Source organism: Heliangelus exortis, chromosome 1, assembly GCF_036169615.1.
Source record: "Heliangelus exortis chromosome 1, bHelExo1.hap1, whole genome shotgun sequence".
NCBI lineage: Eukaryota > Metazoa > Chordata > Aves > Apodiformes > Trochilidae > Heliangelus > Heliangelus exortis.
In genome coordinates this window covers 70337741-70363928 of record NC_092422.1, presented here as the reverse complement: position 1 = coordinate 70363928, position 26188 = coordinate 70337741, and the positions used below count along the sequence as shown (strand labels likewise).

General features: G+C 36.4%; 1 protein-coding gene across 14 annotated transcripts in view; it reads right to left on the bottom strand.

The window, feature by feature from the left end:
* Positions 1-26188, bottom strand: part of STS (steroid sulfatase) — a 105097-nt gene that overhangs the window by 7140 nt on the left and 71769 nt on the right. For 12 of the 14 annotated variants that reach the window (XM_071747711.1, XM_071747625.1, XM_071747606.1 and 9 more), the window contains 2 exons: positions 24719-24878; positions 22153-22274 (listed from right to left, as the gene is read on the bottom strand). In XM_071747711.1, the coding sequence (XP_071603812.1) occupies positions 22153-22274; positions 24719-24878 (282 nt within the window). Of the gene's footprint in view, positions 1-2509; positions 2734-6957; positions 7065-22152; positions 22275-24718; positions 24879-26188 lie in introns of those variants that run through there. The other 2 variants (XM_071747720.1, XM_071747700.1) reach the window with 2 other exon arrangements.

The window sequence follows — 26188 nt, the reverse complement described above, 5'->3', positions numbered from 1 at the left end:
GTAAAATTGTCAGGGCTCCCCCACAGTCAAGTATATCATGTCCCCTCTAAAACAGCAGGCAAGCTCTAAGCCTGAAGCACCCTTCAAGAACCTGTCCCAATACTTCACAGCTACTTTATTTAGCATCCATTTTCCCTGCAATTCTCCAGCTCTCTGGACTGTCCAATAGTTTCACCTTTTCAGTTCGCAGAATACCTGTTTCCTTCACATGCTAAGAAAAGCAAAAACTACAGAAGTTGTATATACAAATAGTCCCAAATTAAAATAGGTTGCAATTCGTTCTAGAAAATCTGCTATGAACAGAAGTATTCACAGTCTAATCTCCCTAATCTGTCCCTGATCTCCCTGATCTATCCTCTTCCATTTTATTGTCCTTTCATTTACCCTCTCGTACAGAACTTTAGCTCCAAGAGACAGGTAGCAGCTGTGAGACTAGATAAAAACTCTGAGTAAGATATATTCACATTTCTAAGATGAAGTGACACGACAGATAGGGATGTCATTGCTGTTACAATAGCACTGTTCTTAATCACTGATGGCTAAATGCTGTTTTCTGATAAGGTGTTCTTGAAATGAATAGAAGCTATTGCTGTGTTATTGCCTGGACCTCATTTTCACTGCATTTAATCTATGACAGCAGTTTTACAGGTTTGCTGCTACTGTCATCTCCTTTGTTCATACTATTTTGTTTCCTCTTTCTGTAGAAGTAGTTAAACAAGTCTATTCTTCCCTGTAAACTGGGGAACTGGTCTCTCCTTGACTTCAAATGCCTTTGAGCATAACCCTTTGGATGTAGTGTACTGATGTAAATTGCCCAGATTTCCAAATCTCAAGTGTGCTTTATAGCCATTGTCAGCCTGCACACTCTAACTCCAGCTCTTCAACATTTCTGCAGAGTAGCAGATGAAAGCTGCAACTCACTTGAAGATTATTTTCTTTAGAAAGCTCTTGCTGTTGTTAGATTGAATCCCTTTTTCCCTTCTTTTTTAGAATCAGTCAGAATTGTTAGGTTCTCTGCTAATCTTTCATAAAGTAGATACCATATATGTATATATTCAGCTCTTCAGTGGTTTAAAAAATTAGATAAGGTCTCAGTTGCTAAATTATTGTACAGCTATATATAGCACAGAGACTATTTAGTTACGTTAAAGAAATTATTCACATTATTTTTGTTACTGTGTGCATTTCTCAAACAGCTGATAAAAATCTGCTATTTAGTTAAAAAAATTTCTTTCAGTGAAAAGCTGTATTTTTTTAGATACTTGTTGCAAGTATTTGTATATTCTACTATATTATATTGTTACACCAGTCAAAAGAAAGCACATTATGTCTCAGTGTAGGTGGAGAATAGCTGAGTGATATTCAAAGACATAATTTATGAGAATCAGTTGTTGCTAGAAGAGGCTTGCATAAAGAACTGTACAGAACACAGGGTATTTGAGGTAGAACCACAGTAGCAGCAGTAACTTAAGTCTTTAGGACAGAAAATGTAGTGTGAAGTATCCTCTAAAACAGAAAGGTTAGCACATTGGTAGGTATCTAATAATCATTTTGGACAACTGCTGTAGGAAAAATTCATAGTGAAACCATGCTCAGGATGCTGCAGTCAAGAGAGAAATCTCATTGCTGAACTCATTAGCTAGAATAAGTGCTGTGCTATCAAAATTTTCCACTGAATTCTGTTCAGAAGTCAACCTTATCTGCTCAATAGTAGCAGTTGACAAATAATTATTTTTCTGAATTCTTCACCACCACCTTCAAAAATAATTGATTGGTCACCTACAGTGTTTTCTTTACTTTTTAAAAAAAGTCCCAAAATGGAAGAATTTGCGGGTATAGAAACTATGCTGCTAAAATAAGAAGTGCTATAATGCAATATTATGCCCCATATTTGAATCACAGAATCATATGGGTTGGAAAGTACCCCTGAGATCATCAAGTCCAACCCTTGATCCACTACCCACATGGCTGGTTACCAGACCATGGCACTGAGTGCCTCATCCAGTCTCGTCTTAAAAACCTCCAGGGATGGAGAATCCACCACCTCCCTAGGCAGCCCATTCCAGTGCCTGAGCACCCTCTCTGTAAAGAATTTTTTCCTAATATCCAACCTAAACCTCCCCTGGCAGAGCTTAAGTCCATGCCCTCTTGTCTTGCTGAGGGTTGCCTGGTAAAAGAGACCAACCCCCCCCGGCTACCCCCTTCTTTCAGGGAGTTGTAGAGAGTGATGAGGTCTCCCCTGAGCCTCCTCTTCTCCAGGCTGAACAGCCCCAGCTCCCTCAGCCTCTCCTCATAGGATCTGTGCTCGAGTCCCTTCACCAGCCTGGTTGCCCTCCTTTGGACCTGCTCTAGGACCTCAATCTCCTTCCTGAACTGAGGGGCCCAGAACTGGACACAGGACTCGAGGTGTGGCCTCACGAGGGCTGAGTACAGGGGCAGAATCCCTTCCTTGGACCTGCTGGCCACACTGTTCCTGATACAGTCCAGGATGCCATTGGCCTTCTTGGCCACCTGGGCACACTGCTGGCTCATGTTCAGCTTCCTGTCAATCCAGACTCCCAGGTCCCTTTCTGCCACTCTGTGCCCAGCCTGGAGCTCCCCATGGGGTTGTTGTGGCCAAAGTGCAGGACCCGGCACTTGGCCTTGTTGAACCTCATCCCGTTGGAATCAGCCCAACTCTCCAGGCTGTCCAGAAGTTTTGCTTAACAGCAATGTGGAAGAATACATGTTGACCTGGAAAAAAAATTCAGCCATAGTAACCAGATATACACAGTCCAGACAATTGCTAAAGATTTGATTGAAGAATCTTTCTTCAATCCTTGATTGAAGACTTGTTGTCCCTGTAATTTTCAGGTCATCCAAGTTGCAGCTGATGGCATGCTGAAGACAGAAGATAATGTTGGCACAAAAAATATTACTGGTCATTTTTAACCTATATAAAAAAAGTCCTTGAAAACAGAAAAGCCTTCCCTTTTGCTTGTGAGAGAAATAGTGTTGATTTGCATATACTAATTTTCCACTGGACCCAGTAAGAAATACACTTAAGAACTAGGACAAACATAGACTTAAGAATATAACCAAGCATAGGCTCGGCGTAAGACTGCAAAAAAACCTACAAAACCCAAAGAGCAACTTATTCATAATTGTGCTTTGTCTTTTGTTCTTTCTGTCCTTCAAAACTGCATTTTATTAACAGAAAATAGATTGAGGACAACCATTATTCTCTTACATACAGTGGAAACAATAATTCTGACTGAAATGAACAGATCTTCTAGATTCAGACAGCAATCTTCCTCATAACAAGCAAATGTACGAGACAAAGATGCTAAAGAACTCCTAAGCAATTTCTGGAAATATTTTCAGACATTTGGGAACCAATCAAAACTGAAATAATTCCCAGGAATTTTTTATAAATTATTTTCTCCAGACAGTTTTCAAAATTAGGATGACAGAAACCCCCTTGATTTATAGTATGCTAATGAAGTATTCCAAATAATTAATCTGAAAATTGATAGTGCATTTAACTTTTAAACATCAAGAACATCTGGAAACAAAGAAGTAGCTATGCAAAGTTACTTTAGAAGTGAAAAGCAGCAATTTAATAAATGCAGTAGCCTGTAATTTTGGGCACTTCCTAAGAATAACAAATATTCATTTTATTTTAAAAAGTTGAGGATGCAGGTAAATTTTGTTTCCTTACAGATGTCTCAGATCCTTGAATTTGTTTTATTTATTTATTTGTGTATTTATTATTTTTAAAAAGCTAAGAGAATACTTGGGAAATCTGAAAAAATATTTTTGCTTTACTTTAAAACCTGAATAATTTAAGCATAAATGACAATACAGCAAAGGGGTTCCTTTTGTCAGAGTGAAAAAAATAAGTGAAAGAAAGCATCTGTTTCTAAGTAATATGGTGCAAAAATCTGAGCACCAGTCACTCCTAAATATAAAAGAAAACCTCTGAATGACAGAATTTTCTTTTTGTTGTAAAGCCTAAAGTATGTACAATTTAGCATCTCAAATATATTACAATAGGCTTTGTCCCACTGTTAGAAAGTGTGTTCTTTACTTGAATCTGAAACTATGAGAAGATTACAAATAGTGGTAAATTTGGAGGAGAAGAGCTGAAAGTAAATTGGAATTTGAGTCCTATGTTTTCCTTAGAAAGTTGGAAAAGACATGAAGGTATTACGCCAGTTAGAACTACAATAAAGGATATTACCTTTGTAGTTTGGGGGTGTGATAATATCCAGTGTTTCATCTGGAAAATAAGTGTTGGGGGGCATTTCATTAATGTCCTTATGAGTCTATGACTTGGCACAAATACATCTGAGGAAAAGGAAAGTAGTTTACTGAATGTGATGTAGAATAATGTGACTAATGAGGCTATGTTCAAACAATGCAAAAATCCCTCAAAATACTGAATTAGACCAAAAGGACATACCACAGTATATTCTCCTAAAGGTGATCAACAGGGACTTTATGTAAATTTATTCCTAAGAAAATCTCTATAAGTCCATTTTCTGCTTTCATACGGACCTGTTCAAGGTTACAGTATTTTAAGGAAATCCAGCAGTCTGCCAGTTTCACCCCCTGTGCAAAACCCAAATTTAATTTCACAGTTCTCCAGTCAGCACAAATGCTTGAGTTTCAAGAGAAGAGTTTTAGGAAAGCAATGGAAATATGTTCTTGCCTTGGTAGTTAAGACAGATGAGATCTTCAGCTATTCTGTCAACAGTAGGGATGGAAAAGGGAAAGAACCTTGATTCTCTCCTCCTAATGTGGAGCTTTAAGAAATGTATGTATGCAGCACAGTGAAAACCAGGCTCTACCCCTTTGAAGTGCTGTAACTGGTTAAAATCTCCTTCCCACTAAAAACAAGAACAGAGAAGGAATTTCCAGGGCTGCAAATGAAATTGATACATTTTAGTTGTTCCTTATATAGGACTTAAATGAAGAGATCAGAATAATTTTGATGAAAGGTTACTTCAGTTCTGTCACTCAATTAATACAAAATAATTTTGGCTAGTAAACTCTGCTCAGTCATGCATGAAGAAATCAAAATAAAGGTTTTTGAAGGGGTCTTGCAAAAAAGAAAAAAAAAAGAGAAGGTCTACAGTTTATTTCAATTTAAATAATTGGACAGAAAGTTGAGTTATTTTCTTACTATAGTTAGTAATAGGGTAAATACATTTTAAAAAAAGGTCAGAATTTAATTAGTTTTGGGGTTTTTTTTCCCCTTTTATTTCTCTATTTTTGACAGTAAGTAGGGGAATGCTGGCAGGGAGTGGAAGTGGAGGATAGCAATAAATAGATCTCCCTGAGCCTAACAATAAATCTGATGCCTCTGTCACAGAGCAGAGCAGAGGCAAGAAAATACTGTACCAGTATTTGTCATGCTTGTCAGGAGAAACACTTTCCTACCTAAAATATTGTTAGCAGAAATGTGTATCAGCTGATTAGGTCAATTTTGTTGAGCTTGATATAAATAATTTTCTGTGGTCTGTTCAAGCTAGAAATGCTCTTTGCCTCTTGGGCAGTCACGTTATTTCACACTTACCAAATAATACGCCCACATTGTGTCACCTAAATTCAGCTGCAGCTGCTATGATATGAGGATCAACACAGCAAATTAAAAAACTTAATGAGATAGCTTAGACAAATGACACTTGATACTTGTTCTGCTTCTCCCAGCTGTTGTGTTTGAAACTGGGAACCCATTTGGGATGCCTCCATGAGAAGGACAAGAATAGGTATAGAAAGAGAAAGGGAGCAAATGACCAATGAACATGATGTTCACAAACAAAGTTAGGAAGCAAGGAAACAAAATATCTTCAATAATAAAGTAGATTAAAAGATAGTAATGGACTTCAGCAAGAAACAGCAATAAGTGACTCAGACATTTGATACAGTGCAAAAAGGCATGACTTCTTTATGTTAGCAAAGAAGAAAACCAGGAAAAATAAAGAAGCCCAAAAGAACTTACAAAAGAGCATCAGCCTTCCCCTACCCCCCAAACCACTTGTAAGATAAGAAACTTCTCTAGACAAAAGAGTGGATGGAACTTTTGAGGCTAAAAAGCACAAATGGCAAATTGCAAGAAAACCCTCATGAGGGTCAGAGTTTATTACAGCTTCTGCAGCTGCAGAAAGGAAGACTCACACAAGGATTTGATCAATTAAGAGGATCAAAAGGAGTTTCACACTCAGTGAGAACAGAAGCTCATAAAGAGAAAAAGAAAAAAAAGATGGAAAAAGATGAAAAAGAGGGTAAAAGGACAGAGTTCAGAGGGGAGAAAGGAGCTGCTCTGTGTCCAACAAAACTGTGAGGTAAGAAACTTAGAGACTCATTTTCTCCTGTGACCTACATATTCTGAATTAGATACTTGATGCTACTTAAATCTTTCATGGGATTGTGTAGCCAAACCAGTGGAGAACAGACATAAACACACATCATGCTGACACTTCACTGTTTTTTCATGCATGATGACTCCTAAAACCAGAAAAGTGCTCTGCAGCATTTGCCTTCTACTGTGGAGGAAAACCAACTTTGTTATAGACTATAACATGCAAATGTGTAAATATCAGTAAAAGATGTGTCTGCGTATCTATGGAAACTTGTTACTTGCTGTTACAAATTTCTCTACCACTTCTCTGACAGACTACATGGCCACTGCATTTTGCTGTTAAGATAAAGGCTGGTGGCAAGCAATCAGGTTTAACCAGACTTAAGGAAGTTTATAAAGCAATTTTGGAGAAGAACATCTATTATGCCTCCACATTAAAGGTTGCCCCAATCACAAAAAGCCCTCTTACCTGTAATAAAGAATAAAAAGATTATCAGAGAGCTGATAGCTCAGACACAAAGAAAATGACTGTGTTAATCTTGTGTTATAATGGAAAATTGAACGAGTAAAGCAAGTGGAACTTTCTTAATTAGATTTTAAAGATCTTTATGCCAGTGTAACTCAAATCAGAATCTGTACCTCATCCATGTTTTTCTTTTCTGACCATTCTTGTCAGTTTTTTCATGACACTGATGCATGGAGAAAATAGCATTCTGTACTTAAAAAACCAAATTCATTCTTTGTATTTTACTACACGGTCTAGTCTGGCCATCTTGTTTATTCCACATTTATAGACAAGCCCTTATTTGAACCTCTGCTTGTTTAAAAGAAAAATGACACTAATTAAATGACACGATCCTGAAATTCTCAGTCCACTTCAAGAAACTCCCATGGACGGAAAGCAAAATATTACTGTTTTTCACATTGTGAAAAAGGTGGCAAAGCATTTCTAATTTTAACTTCAAGGTACAGAGTGCTGTATGCAGTTTGACAGTCTGGTTACCTCACCTGATTCTGGATCACTACAACATGGAGGGTTTTATGTAAGCTAGTTACCAGCTATTTTGATCTGTTTCTTACCTTTTTTAAAATTCTGCTCATTTCTGTTTTGATGAGACTAATTTGCTCAGATCAGCTAAGGTTAGCTGGGCTGTAGGTGTCTATACTGTATCTACATGTTATCATCATCCTCAGAGTTTCCTAAAAATCTGAAGTGTCAAGACCCTTGAGGGCTTTGAAGAGCATCACTGGCCCTGGCCAGCCCTGGGGTGGACCCCTATCCATGCACCCTGCCCATGGACCAGGATTCCCTCTTCAGATCAGTCCAAGGCCATGAGTCCTTATGCACATGGTGCTGCAGGAGTACCAGTTCCCAGCCCTGTCTCTGTATTACCCCAGGCTGCAAGCTTTCTCCCAGCTCTGTTTGTGCTCCCGTCTCTTCTTCCTCCTGACTGGGCTCCCTGGATGGACTGATTCACCAGATTGCCTGGTTTGGGACTACTGGTGGATGCAATTTTCAGCATCCAGTTCTGCTTGCTCAGGTACTGGAAGATGTAGCTATGCCAGTAAAGGCACCACCAGTGTTGGGGTCACTTACAATTTTGTTGGACACTTTTAAAGTGAAGCATTGGAACTTTTTGTCCCTCCAGCACTCTCTAGTCCATCTTTAATTTTGCTTTCTAAGATCAAATATCTATCCGCAAGGTGCTGCTGCTTATGAAAGATTCCCAAAGTGTTCACAGATAGTGGGGTATACTTATCCTCCTCTCACAGATATGTAAAACTTATATATTTAAATGATGCAGCCAGAAAATACAAAGAGAAATCTGACTTCCTTGTTCATACCTTACATGTCTGTACTTTTTAATGAGTCTTACTCATCCTTAATGAACATTCAATGACTTTTGAAATTTAATCACGAGCTACAGTACATCTGCATTTACTCTGCTTATGTGATGTCTCTTTCTCATATTAATGCATGCAATTTCCTCTGATCCAGTTGTAGCAAATAAGAAGGAAAGATAATTTCAGATATTTCAAATGAATTTTCTTTTTGTCATCTAATTCATCCCCCTGCCACGGCACAATTGTTCTCTACAATGTATTTTTTAAGAGCTCTCTTGATGGATGGTGTCTTCCATTGTAACTTTTGTGCTACTATCATTCATTTCCTTTATTGCAGGAGAAAAAGACATTTTATTGGCACACTCCTTTCACTTAATGTTTTATCTACTAACTTTCTCAAATACATATCCTTCATGAACTTTTCTTGGAGTTTAAATAAAGATTTTGGTGCAGATGATTGTCTCAGAGTTAATTTGGGTTGCCCTATTCCTCAGTTACCTCTCACGTTGCCTATCCTAAATTCCATTTCTACATTTGTACAGTTGTGGTCTACTAAAGTGAATGTTAAAATTACTGTGAATTTACTATAACCTAGATCCTAACTTAAAACTTCTACCCAGTTATTTTCATGGTCCATGAAAGGTGGGATTTTTGACTTTATTTCTCTTAATACATGACTGGCAAAATAAATTCTGGTGGTTTTTTGTTGGTTTGGTTTTTTTTAATTTTTATTTTTTCTTCCTAACTCTGAATCACAATTGAACTACGGTAGGTAGACCAATACTGTGAATGTGGTGGTAAAGAAACCTATATAATTCAATCTCATAATTCTAGCAGGCTTTATATATTTTTGAAGAGGGCACTTAAGTCACAAACTTAACCCAACATTTACTTTTATTTACTGTGGGACTCTTATGGCTCTGTTATGCAAGGCAGTTACAAGGATGAGTTACACAAAAACAGCCTGATATTTGAGCATGAAATCCTACATTTTTTACTGGTCTAAGAGTATGTTCCCATAGATTATGGTTTAGTTTAATCACTTAAATGCATTATTTTGGAAGTAATATAAATAAATAGAACATAAAGCAGCTTGCAGTCTAAAGTCATTCAGTCACACATTGTACTTCCTCAAAACTACTGAGAGTGTTTTTGGCATCATGTGGCAAGATAAAAATTTTATATATAAACCACCCTTTCTCACTGAAGTTAAGAGTGATGACAGTACTCGAAGGATACTGTGAAATACAAACATCTTCATAGTGCTAGTTGTTTTTTGGCTTTTGAGTCTTACATACAAAAATTTTTACTTGATCATTCTGAAAACTCCATCTTCATCTCCCAATTTTACCTCGTTTCTTTGTGAAAATACTTTTTAAAGATCTGTGACAATAGTAACCATAGCAGGAAACACCAGGGGATGTTTTCCTATTGTATTTTCTACTGAGGCTTCTTCCTCTATGCATTTTTGTGCTGTTCTCCACAAGGCAAGTAACCACGCACACATTTCTCATCCGTTGCAATGGAAAAAAAATGTATTACACAAATGGTTTTCAACTGCAAAAGAGGTTTGTTTTAGCATTCAGCAGAAGTTTGCAGTAATCCATTTGCTTCATACTATAGTGCATTGCACACTGACAAATGTTTACTACAGCCCCAGCCTAGTGATTGATTAAAACACAAGTTCAAGCAACCTTTACATGGCTGCTTAACTTTCTCTTATACTTCTAAGGATGTCTCTAACCAGCTGGCATTCACACTGTACATGCTCAAGCATAAACTCTTTTTATGAGAGTTTATGAGAGTAAACTCAATGTTTACTAACATTGAGTCAGTATTCCTAACTGAGGTCTTGGCACTTAGGCTGTGCAGACATGAAGAGGAACCTGAAATTCAGTTAGGATGTGAGATTAGGAAACTTTCTGATCAAATTGCATTCAAATGGAAGTCCTCATGCAAATGGACTTGTTAAATAATTTTAATATTACCCATATCATCACCTTCACTATAGAAGATTTTACTGTCTTGCTGCATCTCACAGGTCTGTCTAGTTTTGACTGCAGAACTTCAGATCACTGCTTTCTCCTTGTCTTTCTAACATAAAAAGACCAAAAACTTAAATGTAAAAAAGGTGGTCTGCTTCCACAACCATCTCCCCAAAAAGACACCAAAATTTATCAAAGGAGGAATCAGATGCCCCTATCCAGACATATTGCACATATATTTAAATCCTCAGATAACTGAAGAATACAGATAATTTAAGTCTCCCTAAAGGCTCCACTCTCCTTGACTGAGACAAAATGTGTTCTCACACACCTTGTCAGAATATGTAGCAACTGAAATATAATAAATAGTGGTAAATTTAGTCCACAAAGCAAACACTTTATTTTGACATTGGTAAGTAAAGACCGAGTGTAAATGCCATGGCACATTTTTATTGTGTTTCTAGGCACAGGTGGCATTGAAGAGCTTAGAAAAAAACTAAGATTCACATGTTGATGAGGTACAAACCTGTTGCTGGCATTTTCATGCCAAAGCAATAACCTTTCTCCATGAAGAAAAATTTTCAAAAAAGTTTCTATTTATCAGGCTTGACAATCTTGATAAATATGAAGAAATACTTAGTGGGGAATACTCAAGGCAGTTGTGCATGCAGACACTGTTCTGGCTCGTTGTAGAAATTTGTCAGCACCCTAAGTTTGAGAAATACCAGTTAAAGGAACACAGGAAGTTCAACTGAAACATAAGGAAGAATTTCTTTACTGGAAGAATAACAGAGCTCTGAAACAGTCTGCCCAGAGAGGATGTGAAATCTTCATCTCTGGAGGCATTCAAAAGCCACCTGGACACCATCTTGTGCAACCTACTCTAGATGAACCTGCACTGCCAAATGCATTGGACTAGATGGTCTCCAGAAGTCCCTTCTAAACCCTAATATTCTTTGATTTTTTTAATAAGTCTTTGCAGCATTCATCATAGGACTTACACTTTTATGTTTCATTGGAATGTGAGATAACAATTTATAAAGTTTTTCATGTTTAAGCTGTTAAAGAGACACAGCAATATGTTGACTTTTGAATATTTTCAGTCTTCAAAATATGAAAAATTCTCATGGTTACTTAAAATTGGATTATATGCTTTGAAAGATATGCTTAAAAATATGATGTGTAACACAAATATTAAATTTAATTTTCGTTATTTCAACCTGCTAGTTGCTAAATATTCAAATATACTTCTCAGAACTTAGTTCTATTTTTACATGTGAAAGAGGGGGAAAAAAGAGGCCTTTGATAATGCTCCAGAGCCACAGGGATTGCATTTAAGCATCAAACTCCAAAATCCAGTTAAAACATTACTCAGCAGCTTTTCTTTATTATTACAGCCTCATTGTGAACACATTTCTGAGCCAGCCTTTTGTTGCCACCACATAGTTCAGTTGTTTAGAGCAACATGACATTCTTCAGATCCCCAGAACTTCTAAATAACCTAGCAGCTCAGCTAGGCCAGAGCTGAATGTAATTTAACAGATGAACAACCAACCTGTGTTCTTTCTTTTGCAGTTCCCAGTTGCTTTCTCTCCACTGACTGATTATGTTTCCATCAACTGTGAAACTAAATTCAGACATTTGTGTTCAGTACTTACTTTTGTTCTAGGAAAAAACTATTTCAAATATCATAATCTATTTTTCATAATGGATTTCATTTTATTATAATCCATATCTCAAGTTGCATTATGCATTTTCTGCCACTAAAGATAAACTGAACATTACTAACCTTTTTTTCCACACTAGAAGGATAAAAATAGAGAATGAAAATCAAAATAATGTATCGTCTCAAAGTTTTCCTTCAAAGTTTAAAAGTGACAACTGCAAACAGGACTCCAAACAGAATTCTATGTGCTTTCTGTATTTCTTTTTAAAAAAAGCTATTCAAACTCTCACTTTCACCATGACACAAAAGCTACGTTTTCCTCTCTCCATCATTCACTTGATTCTAGCTTTAGTCATCTTCAGCTGACCAGCTCCTTTGGGATGAATTCTTCCAAATGATTTTTATTTTTTTTTTAAAAAATTGTCAAGCTTTTGTGGCAAAGCTTCCCCCATACAGCACAATTCATACCATCCTCATTTCTGTAAAACATATGCTTCTGCATATGCTTACACATAAACTCATGATTTTATGGCTTACATACAAATAGTTGTTACTGATGAAACTGATTTTCACTGGAAAAAAAAAAGTTTTGTTTATTTTGGGCTTTTTTCTACGTTGCTTTTTGAAAACTGACCTGTACACTCATGGGTTACAATCATTTCTGAATTATAGAAATATATGGTCATAGAGTCTCTGGCTATGGCCGAAAATTGGCTTTAGTAGCAAGTGCTTTGTTTTCAGAATTTAAAAATCATTTTCAGCTATAAATACTACAAGCATTTTACCATCCGTATTATAGAACTCTCAGTGCCATCCTCTGTAGGTGCAACTCATAACTTTGAACTTTTATGTAACACTTCTGAGTCAAAATTAATTTTGGAGATAAGGCCTTGAGAAAAAAAATGTATCAGCACACCTGATGCAGATAAAATAATGGGAGAAGTTCTAGCTTCCCTCTCCTATCATGAATGCTAAAAATCTGTTTTGCTTATAATGCCAGTGCTGAAGAACAGTGATTGAGTCTCACACATGTCAACACTAAAATCCATTATCTAGGAGAACACAAATCAATAAAAATATAAGTATTATATTTATTATTCTGCTGAATATGACTGAACAGCAGATGGAGAATTATTTACAATAAATTGTTGGGTAAAACTGAAAAATATCATTACCTGTAGGAACTTGTTTTATACTACTTCATGGACTCTGCATATCTACTAAGATGCCATTGACACAACTATGACAAAAATTACAAGTGACATGCAGCCTCTTTCAGTTTCAAAAACTTTCACACAAATCCATCTACAAAGAAATTTCATCTACAAAGAACAATCAAAGAAGAAATTAATCTTAAAAGATGTGTTTTTCTCCTTCCTTTTAGTTTTAGGAAAGTCTGGAGGTCTTAACAAAAGATACTTGTAAAATATAATGCACTGCATGTCTTCTAACAGTTTGAGATTAAATAAAAAGTGTTCTAAAATCAACAGGAAAATCACTGTTTGTACTGAGAGGCGAGCTTTTCTCAAGCTGAGAACAATCCCACCAATTACTGAATATTTCTGGTTGTGTTGGCTTTCCAATGTAATGATGAGGAGACAGATTCAGAAGCACCCACACAGCACAGAGCACACATCATCCACAGGTGCACCCTGGCCTCCTGCTTAACATTGTCCCAGTGCAGCCACTTATCCTCCAAGCACCCACTGTTTTTTTCTGTAATTATTCTGTCTACTATTCATGGCAAGGTCTTTTATGGCATGCTGAGAAGTCATCTTGCTCTTGACAGCCAGGTTTCCAGGGAATTTCTCTAATAAACAAATACTTTGCTTTATTTTCTAGTAGTAATAGGATGAGAGAGGCACACACAATGCTTTGTGTGGGTTGTGCATGCATTAACTACTTCCCTTGAAGAATACTGCCTAAGACAACACATGCCATTTGAATTTGATTTTAAAATTAGGGTGAATCAGCTCTATGTTCTGAATCTAACACACAGAATGCTGTAGGCTCAAATCCAACTGTGAATTAAGGATATTTTTGGAAATGTAATGCTCCAGAATTTGTTAAAGACTCACTTTTTATGTTACTTCATAAACTGAAATTCATTTTTGAAAGCTGCAGTGCATTTTTATCTATTCTTTTATGTAGTTGTTATTATTTATATTTGTTTGACAACTGCTAACTTTATAAATAGATTAAAAATATCAAACAGTTGCTCTAACTGATATTTTTTTCTCTTTAGTGTTAGATGTGGAATATTCTGAAAAAAAATCCATAAGATTTTTCTTTTGTACTGTCACAAGTGCATGACACAATAGCTGACAGTAAGCCATTCAAGCTAAAGTTTAAATAATATTGAATTAGCTACTTTAAATGCCTTTGCCTTTATATGATCATTGAAATCTGTCAAACTTTCCCTGTTCACTAAGAACATTACTAATTTAGGTCAGGATATCCTGGATTTAATAGGCCAGTATGTAGTGATTTCTATTTTTATATGGAGAAAAAGCACTATGATATGATCACTGAAAGTCTGAGTGTATGTCAGTGTCAAAGGACATTTACCCTTTTACTCAGGGAATGGCTCTCTGAGACAAAAGTATTTCTACATCAATTTTACTATAACTAAACAAGTCTATTTTTTTCTAGGAAGAAAGCAAAAAAATTGTGACTATAGGGAAATCTTACACCTTCAAATGTTTATCTTTTCTCTCTTGCTTATCCTTTTCCATGTGTTCTCTTCTACGAAACGATATTAGGATTGCACAATACAATTCGATTAAAAAAAATACTTCTTTGTAAGAAAGCAAAATGTTTCTTTGACAGCAGCTATAGAAACATAGCAGCATTATCTCTCCTTTTGAAGACACTGCTGAAGAAGTTCCTGGATCAAACTTCTATTAAATTTACCTTCCTTTGTATTGCTAAACAATGAAAGCATGTACCTATAACTGCTGACATTCTCAGGGTCAACATGGATCCTTACTAATCTGTAATAGCATCCTCTAAGTCCTTTGTTTACCACAGAAAAAGCAAGTAAACCATAAATGGCAAAAGTTCCTCAGGGAAGAAAGCAGAAGAACAGGAAAAAGCTAGCCAAGGGTATGGGTTCTGCCAGTGGGTCTACTGGGTATGACAAGCACATCCTATAGTTTACATATGAAGTAACCACAGCATTCGTATGCTGTGTGGCAAAGAATGCAATGAAAAAATTGCTCCTCTATTAATAAGAAAATAATGAAAAGGAGGATGGGAAACTTAGTAGAAGAAATATTAAGAGATATCTCTAACATACCAAATATTTACTGATATCTCTAATACTTTCTACTTTAGAAAATATTCTCTCACATTCTACTTCAGAGAAAACAGAACAGTTAATTTAATTTGTAGATATATGAATTATTATTTTCCTTAAATCCTCTAATAGGACTGAGCAAGAAAGAGCTGACATTTCCAAACAGAAGTATATTGTCACCACTTATACTCTAAAATATCTCTCTCAGACAAATTAGTACAATTCCATTTGCTACTGAAAACTGCCAGCCTTACCTACCCTTACACTGAGAGCTTGGCTATAGGAAAAAAAAAAGGAAAAAAAAAAAAGGAAAAAAAAAAAAGGAAAAAAAAAAAAGGAAAAAAAAAAAAGGAAAAAAAAAAGAAAAAAGAGTGCTTCTGTAGAGATTCATAAAGGTTTCCAAGTTTTTGTTGCCTGCCTAGACTGTTTTCTGCACTTCTCTTTCTCAGAACAATACTATGTTCAAAAGTTAGAATTCTTAAAGCATATGCAGTTTACAGTTTTTAACCATTAAGACTCAATGTGATATGACTGAAAATGAAGCTGAGAATGATACTGTAGATGATGCAAGCCAACTTAATTAATATGGTAACCCTTATTACTCCTTATGGTATTCATATCATAGACCTTTTAAAAGGTAAGAAAAAGTGTGAGGAATTCCTCTTCTTACTTTCAGTTCTTCAGATATATGCCATTTTTCAATTTCATTTCACTAGAAAGTGTATAGGTGTCCAAAGCCACTGTTACAAAATGGCCCATGTGAGGAGGAGCTTCCTGCTTTGTCCTCTCTTTATTATTCTGACTTATGTCTTTAGTCAAACAGAACACGGAGGAACCTCTCAAAGAAAAACCCTGTTCTGTAAATTTATCCTACATACCCAGTCTGAAAAATGTGTAAAAGAAAATATTCCTCTCTCATTCTCTTTTTGTTTGTTTTCAACCTGCACCAGCTGATACTGCAAATGTTAAATGGAAAGACCCCTCATCCTTACTGGAATAACAAAATATCTCTCATGAAATAATGTAGACAGTTCGATGATGGAGGACATCACAACAGCCAGGAATCACAATAGCTATGAATTTTTCAATAATAAGGAAAAAAATCCCTGACTGGTGAATTTGATTGAACTATTTTCAGTAATTGCAGTAGATTACAACAATCAAGAAATTCTGGATTAACAAAAATTGAAATATAGCCAATTTGTTAAGTAAGGCAAAGTGAAAAATTTCTATGTAAAGTTTTTCAGTGAAATTCTGCTGTCTTTAAAAGTCATTATATTTCCATGATAAGGTAGTTTGAATCTATTATCTACTCTGCTTCCATTTAAATGGCTATATCAAGTCTTCTTTTCTTTTGTTTACTAAATGACATTTTCCACTGGATAATGAAATCTATTTCAAAAAAGAAAAAGTGAAGTGCTTCTGGCAAAGTCATCCTAGTATTTATCAGATATATTAGTATATTTTTATTGATACCAAAATACGGTTTACAGGCTGTATTGCATTACATTTTTCAATGTTTATTACACAGGACTACAATATATTTCTTCCTTATCAAGTGAACATTTTGCACAAAACCAGAGGAGCCAGAAAGATGCAGTAGTTCTATTCAACTGCATATTTGCTCTGTATCTGATTAATTCTTTCCTTATAATTAAGTTGTCATAGCAATGCATTTGTAATAGTACTGCTTCATATGCCCATAAGGTTCTGGAGACACAGCTCTTGACAGTTTTTTTAGAATTCAGATATGCTAAATTATAACTTTAGCAAATACACAAGTATTGTTATACTTGCACTAGCAGAACACTATGTGAGCAGAGATAAATTAGGCCAAAGCATAATCTGACATACACAACTAACACAAAGCTACTAAAACTTTGCGTGGCCAAGCTCAGGGAAGTAAAGGCAAATCCTACAACTGCTTTGTTTTAAATGTAAATGTTTGATGATTAAAAATCCTAAATGATTACACCTTATGAGGCAGGAAAAAACGTTTGGGGATTTTTTTTTTTCTTTTTATATAGGTGTTTCTTTCATATGTTTGTATTATAGCACACCAGGTAGCTGTGGACAATAAGCACTGATACCAAGAAATCACAGTATTTCACTGACTCTGTTTTAGCATGTCTTCCCTGTAATTTTAACAAACGAATTAAATTACTCATATATCTAAGGTCTCAAAATAACAGGAAGACATCCCCCAGCAGATAGAACCATGTCATGGTTGTTTCCAAGCCACTGATAACAAGTGTCAACCTGCATGAGAGTGAGACATCAATCAAGAGCAAAGAAAATTGCCTGATATTTCATTCCTTTTTAAGTTCAGAATGTGAAGATTAATGTGCATTATTTTTTAGTACCAGGAAAAATGTAAGTGAATCAGAGACAAAGAAGAAAATGGTGTTAGCTTATTTTCTATGGATGAGAAAAAGAAGTAGGTTAGAGGAATGAGAGATTCTTTTCATCACATCTCTGGAAAGGATAAGCCTCAAACTTTGGGGTTTATGCACGGCATAGCACACATCCTCTAAATGCTCCTTCAAAGGGCTGATGAAGGGGAAAGTATAATGTGAATGCAGTAACTGACCTAACTAATATGTCTTAATGAAGATGTGCATTGATTTGGTTATGAGGAACACTTAGCCTCTAAGTATATAAATGTAAAATGGTTATTGTTCATTCTAAAATTTCTGACCTTCTTTAAATGATGTGAGAAATACACCTCTTTAAGTCAGAGTTCAGAAGTCTGCAAGCAAAGGAAAGTTGTGCAATTACTATCAATTTCAAATACTCTACATTTACCTGTTTCGTGGATCTAGACTAAAAGTGAAAAATTAATCTTTTTTTTTTTTTTTTTTTTTTTTTCAACGAAGCACAGTAGAAATCTAACAATGGCAAAAACAGTTATCAAGGGAACTGTAGAGCACTGGAAGTAACAAGGTACCAAATGACTAAGCAAGACTTTTAGTTCCCTCTTGCTTCCTGATACATGCATTTTTCCTTAGAATCACAGAATCACTGATGCATCATGGTTGGAAAAGACCTTGAAGATCATCAAGTTCAACCATCAGTGCTACACCACCTTGGCCACTAAATCACCTCTCAGAATGCCACATCTACCTACATCCGGGCAGCTTGTTTCAATGCTTCACCACTTTGGTGAAGAAATTTTTCATAATATCTAATCTTAACCCTGCCACAACTTGAACCCATTACCTCTTGTCCTGTTGCTAGTCACTGGGGTAACTAGCACCCACCTCATTACCACCTCCTTTCAGGTAGTTGTAGAGGGCAAAAAGCCCCTCAACCTCCTTTTTTTAAAGGCTATACAGCCCTAGCTCCTTCAGCCTCCTCTCATAAGATCTGTTCTCCAGACCCCTAATCAGCTTGGTTGCCCTTCTCTGTACCCTCCCCAGCACCTCCATGTTCTTTCTATAATGCAGTGCCCGAAACTGCAGACAGCATTCAAGGTGCTGCCTTACCAGGGCTGAGTACAAGGGTAAGATCACCTCCCTGATGCTGGTCACACTGTTCCTGATACAGGAGAGGATGCTGTCTGCCTTCTTGGCAACCTGGGCTCACTGTTCACTCATGTGCATCCGGCTGTTGGTCAGATCCCCCGAGTCCCTCTCTGCTGGGGGAGCAGCTCTCCAGCTACTCCTCCCGAAGCCAGTAGTACTCTGGTGAGGGTTGTTGTGGCCAAAGTGCAGGACCCAACATTTGGCCTTCTTGAAACTCATACTGTTTGCTTTGGCCAATCAATCAGACCTATCTAGATCCCTCAGCAAAGACTCCCTACCCTCAGGCAGATCAACACTTCTACCCAGTTTAGTGTCATCTGCAAACTTACTGAGGGTGCACTCTATTCCTTTATCCACACCATCAATAAAGATGTTAAACAGGAGCAGCCCCAGCACCACTCAGGACTGTCTGCCAGCTGGGTTTAACTCCATTGACCACAACTCTTTGGACCCAACTATACAATCAGGTTTTTATCTATTGAAGGGTGTGCACACCTAGGCCATGAGCAGACAGATTCTCCATGAGAATGCCGTGGGAAACTGTGTCAAAAGCCTTGCTAAAGTCAAGGTAGACAAAATCTACAGCCCTTACCTCATCCAATAATGGGGTGGGTCATTAGTGGTCACCTTTACATAGAAGGAGATCAGGTTAGTCAAACAGGATCTGCCCTTCACGAACCCATGCTGAGTGGGTATGATCACCTGGTTTTTCTACATGTACCAAATAATGGTATTTAGGATGATCTGCTTCATCAGTTTCCCAGGTACTGAAGTCAGACTAAGAGGCCTGTAATTTCCCAGATCACCTTCCATCCCTTCTTGTATATGGGGGTTACGTTAGATGATTTCCAGTCTGCTGGTCCCTCCCCAGGCAGCAAGGGCTGCTAGTAAATGATGGCAAGTGGCATTTGGCCCAAATGTACAGGTAACTGGTGTGGTTTTTATACAATTCCAAAACTAACTATCTGGGGAACACATACCAAGAGCAACACAAGTCTTTCCTGGTATAAAACTTCATTTGCATACACAGACAGAAACAACTGTTCCTTGATGACATTTTCCTCAAGAATTACTTGATTTGTCTTATATAAGGAATATCACTATTTTAAGAGTATCCATAAGAATATTAAGTATCTGCTTCTTGCTTCCCCCTGTAAATTAAGTTCTGTTTGCCTGGCTACAGTCATTGACAAAGCGCACATAAAAGGTGAGAGATCCTACAGTCATTTCTGGACACTGAAAATGTTTGTGTTCATGAAGGAATGTGGTAATAATTTAGGCTACAAAGTGTGTTAGATATGGAATACATGTAGAGTTAAGAATGGTGATCAGTTTATACCCAAACACTGAAGACTTACAGTCTTGTAACTGATAATAGTAGCATGCTGAGATTAAATGAAAGCTGCTCAATTTTCCAGCTTTCTAATCTGTCTTTAACTTAACATGGCCTCATTCACTTTCTTGAATGCATTCCTAAGTATAAGGAATGAACTGTTGCTATAGGATACTTCTAATTTAGCTCTTGGCTGCTAGGCAAAAGCTCTGCAATATTTTGATTTAAGTGTTGGAAAGAAATGCTTTTCCAGTAAAAAAAAAAAAAAAAAAAAAAAAAGTAAAAAATGAATAGTTGCATTCTACTTCTGCTTTACTTGTGTTCACTTACACATACTAAAATATCACTTAATAGTAGCAGAAATAGTGACTATGGGTTGACTATGAGATTAGCTGTAAAGAGTGAGTCATGGTGGGAGGCCAGAAGGCAGTAATACTGTAACTAGTAAAATAATGCATTTTGAACTTATCAGTTGCTTCATACAGTGTTGCTGAAATATCAGAAGAAAACCAGCTATATTCATTTTTCCACAAATACCCACGACAACACAGATAGCATCAGGTGTGTACAGCTGTAGTCCAAGCATATTTATCTCTTTACAATAATAGCATATGAGAAAGAGATAAACAGGGGCAAACCTTTAGCTGACTGCAACAGATATCTTTACAAATATGATTGCATTGTCTACATGGAAAAGGCATTTTTGAATATCTGAGATTGGACAAATAAGAAAGAAGTTGCCGAGCACTCCCAAGGAGCCAGTGTAATAGAGAGCAGAGAGGAACATTCAGCTCTTTCCCAGTCTGACACTACAATGTAGTCTCATGAGGCAGAATACAAAGAAGTCCCTTGCATACAAAAATCATAAAACGTTTATGAAAATGTTATTGCCAGGTTCTGAATGGTCTAGCTCTTTTTATTGTCTTGGATAAAAGATAAAGGGAGAATCACAATTGACATAGTTGCCCCTTAGATAAATGTGATAGACTAGTTCCTCATCATTGCTCCCCTTCATTTCCTATCAAACAAACTCCCCTTCAGCTTGCAAGGCATACTCCATCTTGTAAATGCTCATATTTGAGAAAAACAGCTCCTTTGCCTGACTGCAGTTCTGCCTACTTCTCTCCTTGTAATACAGAATAATTTCATCCAACCTCAGATATAAAATGGTTCTAGATAACCACATCTTGCTTGGTTCTTCCTCATGATTATTTATCAAATTCAAGTTTCACAGGCAAAGTAGTGATAAATAAATATTATACGTAATATTTTCCCTTTTTCTATTTTAAAGTCCAAGACAGGTAGAGAGTCAGCATACAAGTGACCAAGAAGACAACGTTTCCAACTCATTTTAGGTTTGCATATTACCTATTAAGCAAAACCTTTCCCAAGGTACTTAAACCAAACAATGCTACACCAAAGCATTTTTTGATTCATCATTTTGAAGCTGTAACACAAGTTGTCACTTCAAATGTCAACTGAGATGAGACAAATGTGTGTTTGACTTCATTCTGTACTGAGATTGTTATAGAAAGAGAAAAAGGCTCTGGATAATGTGGAAGCTGCTACCAGAGAGAGTGACCTGTTATCTAAAAAGGAGCAAATCAGTGGAAAAGCTTTTTTTCCCTTGGCCTTCAAAGTGGAATCATATCATTCATAGAAAGCACAAAAAGAGATCCTGTAATATTTTGTTTATTTATTGGATAACTATGACATTGTCTCAGAGAGTCTCTTACACTTTGCTACCTCAATCATAAAATAAAGGCCGGGCTGATATACTTGTGCTGTTATTCAGCAAGTCATCCTATTATCTGAAAGTTTTTAGAAAGATGTAATAGTTACCCTTGACAACTTCATTCTGTAACACAGACTGTCTCAGACAAGGTAAAAAAAACCCAAAACCCCAGCAGCTTCAAGTAACTAGATCTCATTTTAGTATCAATATAACATTAACGCATACCAGCAAACTACTGTCCAACAGTAAAATGGTGAACAGGGGAGTTTTAGCAAAAAGAAAAGTGAAAAAGAAGGTAAAGGGCTAGATGTTTTAAACAATTTATTTGTTATTTTAGCCCAAGGCTTTTTCCTGATTCTTTTCAAGTTGGAATAAAAATTATATGAAATATTTAAAATGTGAACAGACAAGTTTACTTACTGTTTCCTGGATGCCAACGCACTGCATTTAAATATGCATTACAGTAATGGAAAAGAAATTCATGCTTGGATCGGGCAACTTTTCCTTGAAGTAAGGGCATTAGATCATGTCCATCAAGAATTCTGAGTAAGAAAGAATTTCAAAGTCAGAACAGTAACCCAAACCCCATTTTGCTAAGAAGATATTATAACTGCATTTCCACTGATTAAAAAAAAAAAATCTGAATGGCTGCCTCCAGGTGGTGAATTCAGAGTTCAGAGAGAGTTCAGAGCACGTTCAGGTGCTTTTCCCCTTAGATTTTACATTATTTAAGGAAATGTTAATTTTTCATTTTTCCACTAGGAATGGTTGTTTCCTCAACTCATATTTATCTTTTTTCTCTTCTGAGAGCATGGCCAGATGCATGTGACTAACTTGCTACAACACATATGTGACTAACTTGCTCCAGATACACCAACTGAAGCAGGGGATAAAGTAACCCAGAAACAAGAGAAATATATTCTGTGCTGTGTTAGCATTCCTGGAAGTAATGATAAGAACTTGGTCCGGGAAATTATGTATGCCAGAATTTAAGAAAGATGTAGTCATTTGAAAATTGAAAATGAACTCTGTTCAAATACGTGTTTATCAACTACATATGCACACACAGATGTATATATATAGAAATTCTCTAAAAGCATCTGGATAATTTTGATCATGCTTTGAAGGAGCTTGTAATTTACAACAAAAAAAGAGTTATAAAATAAGCAAGGCCTTTAATTGTTTCCATAAATTAAGCCTTTGAACTGGTGGAATTAGCTGGTGCAGGAACTGGTGTAAATTACAAATTTTAAACGAATTTTTGTAGGAAATGACTTTTTGCTGACATACAGATTAGCAGGTAATTCTTTTTTAAATGTCTAGAGCAACACCTCATAAGAAAATCTTGAAATTTTAAAAACTTAAAAAAATATCTGTTAATTTTCATTACCATGTAAAATGCTTTTCACATTAGTGTAACCACTGCAAGAGAGATACACAATCCTCTTTTCTAAGCCATGAGCTATGTCTTATGACATATGACTATGAAAGTCTTGGTGGCAATTGTATGCAACAGCACCCTTCTCAGTAGGACTCCTCTCAAAGGATGGGCAGTAAATCAACCTGGAATCTTGTCATGTAGTTCTGCCTGAGTACTGCACACTTGTCTCACCCCTTGCTCACTGTCAAGGACCAGGACAGATGGGTGTCTGTTGTAAACTTTCTGCTTTATAGCCTGTTGATGGGGAAAAGGCTGTCTGGTAATGTTCCCAGTACTGCTGGTTTCAGGGTGTTATTTGAGACTTTTCTTTCTCGTGACTTATTTTTCTCTAACTAGGAGCAACTCTTCATTTCCTTTTTAACTTGTTTCCTCCCAGTGACTTAATCATAGCTGTAGTAATTTCTCTTAATTCTTGGGAAGAATTCAGTGGAGTGATAGGAATTCAGCTGCTGGATCAAAGAATGCTTCAAGCTAGTACACAACCCACCATAAAGCAGTAATTTTACATATAGTCTACAGAGACAAATCAGAGTGGATCAACTTGCAAGTGGAAGTTACACAAGTATATTGGGATTTCTATCAAGGAGATCAAAAAGAAAACATCGGTGCTTAGCCTTCAATCAAGCAATACGAAAACAAGTGGATAGAGATCTGGCCACATTAAGAACAATTTGAACTGCTTAGTTTTAAGAGAGTTACCACTTGTAAGGGATCTCTCAAGACCTGTCTGAGTAATTTTTCATGTCTTAAATGTCCTCCCCTGCCATTTCCTTCAAGCACTCGAACAAACATTATCTCAGTGTCTCTGCCCACTGCAGGTTTTCCCCACGTGGTGCTCAAAAGCTGTTTGAGCATGGGAGATGTATTCAAAACACATGCATATAGGCAGGTTTCTCCCTTTAGTGGATTGGGATGGTAACAGAATTTAGGTGGAGGCACCTTGTTGCTGAGACTGGGTATCTCCTGAACAAGACAAGGCTTGTCAACAAGGGTTGTCAGTAAAGCATCTCATGAAATTTAGAAGTCAAGTGAATTTTCTTATTTTCTTATCAGGCTGAAAAGCTCTGTAAGAGATTATTTGCACTAACTTGGTAGAGAACAAAAAAACTGTGAGAAAAGCCTAGCTGGCATTTGATGTGTTGCTATAGCAAGCAGGCCAAAGTTGAGCTTGTGAAGTTTAAAATAAAGTTGCTGCTCCTTTTTCTACCATGTTCTCTCATGCAGAACAGAGCCTTTTTTGATACATTCATTTTTGCTTTCATAAATAATTCTAGGCCTAATTTGACAGTATGTTGCTCTTAGTCTTCTCTTCTTGGTGTCTTGATGCTTGTTGTGCAAGTTATGCTGTATTTACATAAGTTTCTGTAAATTACATCAGTATGTCAATATGAGTGGAAGCACCATAGTAGTGTACATAATGATAAACGTGCTTTCAAATCTAGGGTTTTTTTCTTTTCATTCTCATCTCTATCTTAATAGAAATCAGCAGAATGTAAAAAACACTCATGAGAGTTTCTCTAAAATAGAAATAACAACTGAGCATACCTGCCAGAAGGTAGCTGTGCCTTGGCAAGTTTGACTATGGTAGGAAATATATCCATGTTACTTGTTGGCTCATCAATAGAGACACCAGCCTGTAAAACTCCAGGCCAACGGAGAAGCCCTGGCACACGAATACCTCCTTCCCAGTTTGTTGATTTTCCACCTGAAATGAAAGTTTGTTTGCTCAGAAATCAGTTTCTTCTTAAAATAACATCCCCCTCCAAGAGACCGACTTTCCAAATATTAAACATTCTGTGTAGCTTGAATTTTTAATTAAGGGTATTTAACTTATTTTTAACTTGCTAGGTTTAAGATTTCCACCTACAAGGAGCACCTTTCTTACAGTACGTCTACTACTATTTATTACACAGACCTTTTAAAGCTCATTTTATTTACAAACAAAATACTACTACGAGCCTGACTTTTCCTTATCTCCCTTTTTCAAATAAATCACCAGAAAACGAACAAAATTTTATAAAAAAGTACTTCAACAATTCTGTCCCCTCGGCATCTTAGACCTTTAAAACACCACATAGTTGTAGTGTAAAGCCCACACCTTGCCATACATGGTACCTGCCTTACTGACTCCTCAATGATCTTTTCTGTTTCAGCATTGGAGGATTCAGCATCCACCTGTTTTTCTACAGGTTTTTCACTTTTTAGAAAGGCAAGTGGAAACTTCAAGCAAGAAAACTGTATTTGCATAGATATTCAGTACTGTGGCTGAAAAGAAAATGTATCTCATGATTCCTTCTTACACCATATTTTTGCTTACTTTTTATGGGCTTTATAAGAATTCACAATATTGAATAGTCAAGGGCATATAGGTATCTAGTCTGTTATCTGAAAACTTAAATCCTCTAATATAAAACATTATGTCCAGCAAAAATCTTTGCTTAAGATGTTTTTGTAAAGCAGTGTCAAATTTGGATCTCAACAAGACTATGTCTTTTAGAACATTCTTAAAAATTTAATCATGTAAGACACTGCATCAAGTGCAATTCTGTTCTCAGAATACATCACATGGCTACCAATTCTGAAACTCAGGAAGAAAATGTGTGGATTAGTTTTGTTTACATTCTTGTAAAAAATTCTTTTCAAAATAAAAACCTAGAGGAAATGTAGATTTAAGTTTACATGGGTGCTACTTGGTGAGGTTTAAAAAAGCCTGCTATCTAGCAGAAGGAAATGTTCACGCAACAGTTTGTTGGTCAGTGTTTAATATGGTTGGATTGAGACCAGTGCAGATGACAATAAACTGTGTGCATCTTCTGCAGAAAAGATATTTTTATCCATATCTATCAGTCACTCAGATTTTCAAAATTTGGTGGGGATTATGAGTTACCTTGCAGGAAAGTGTCCAGATTAATACCTTGAATAAGATATGGTTAAAAAAATTCCTGTTGAGCGGGACCAGTTAATTCTGAATGACAATACAAGAAAAGTATAAGGACATAAAATTACAGATATCTT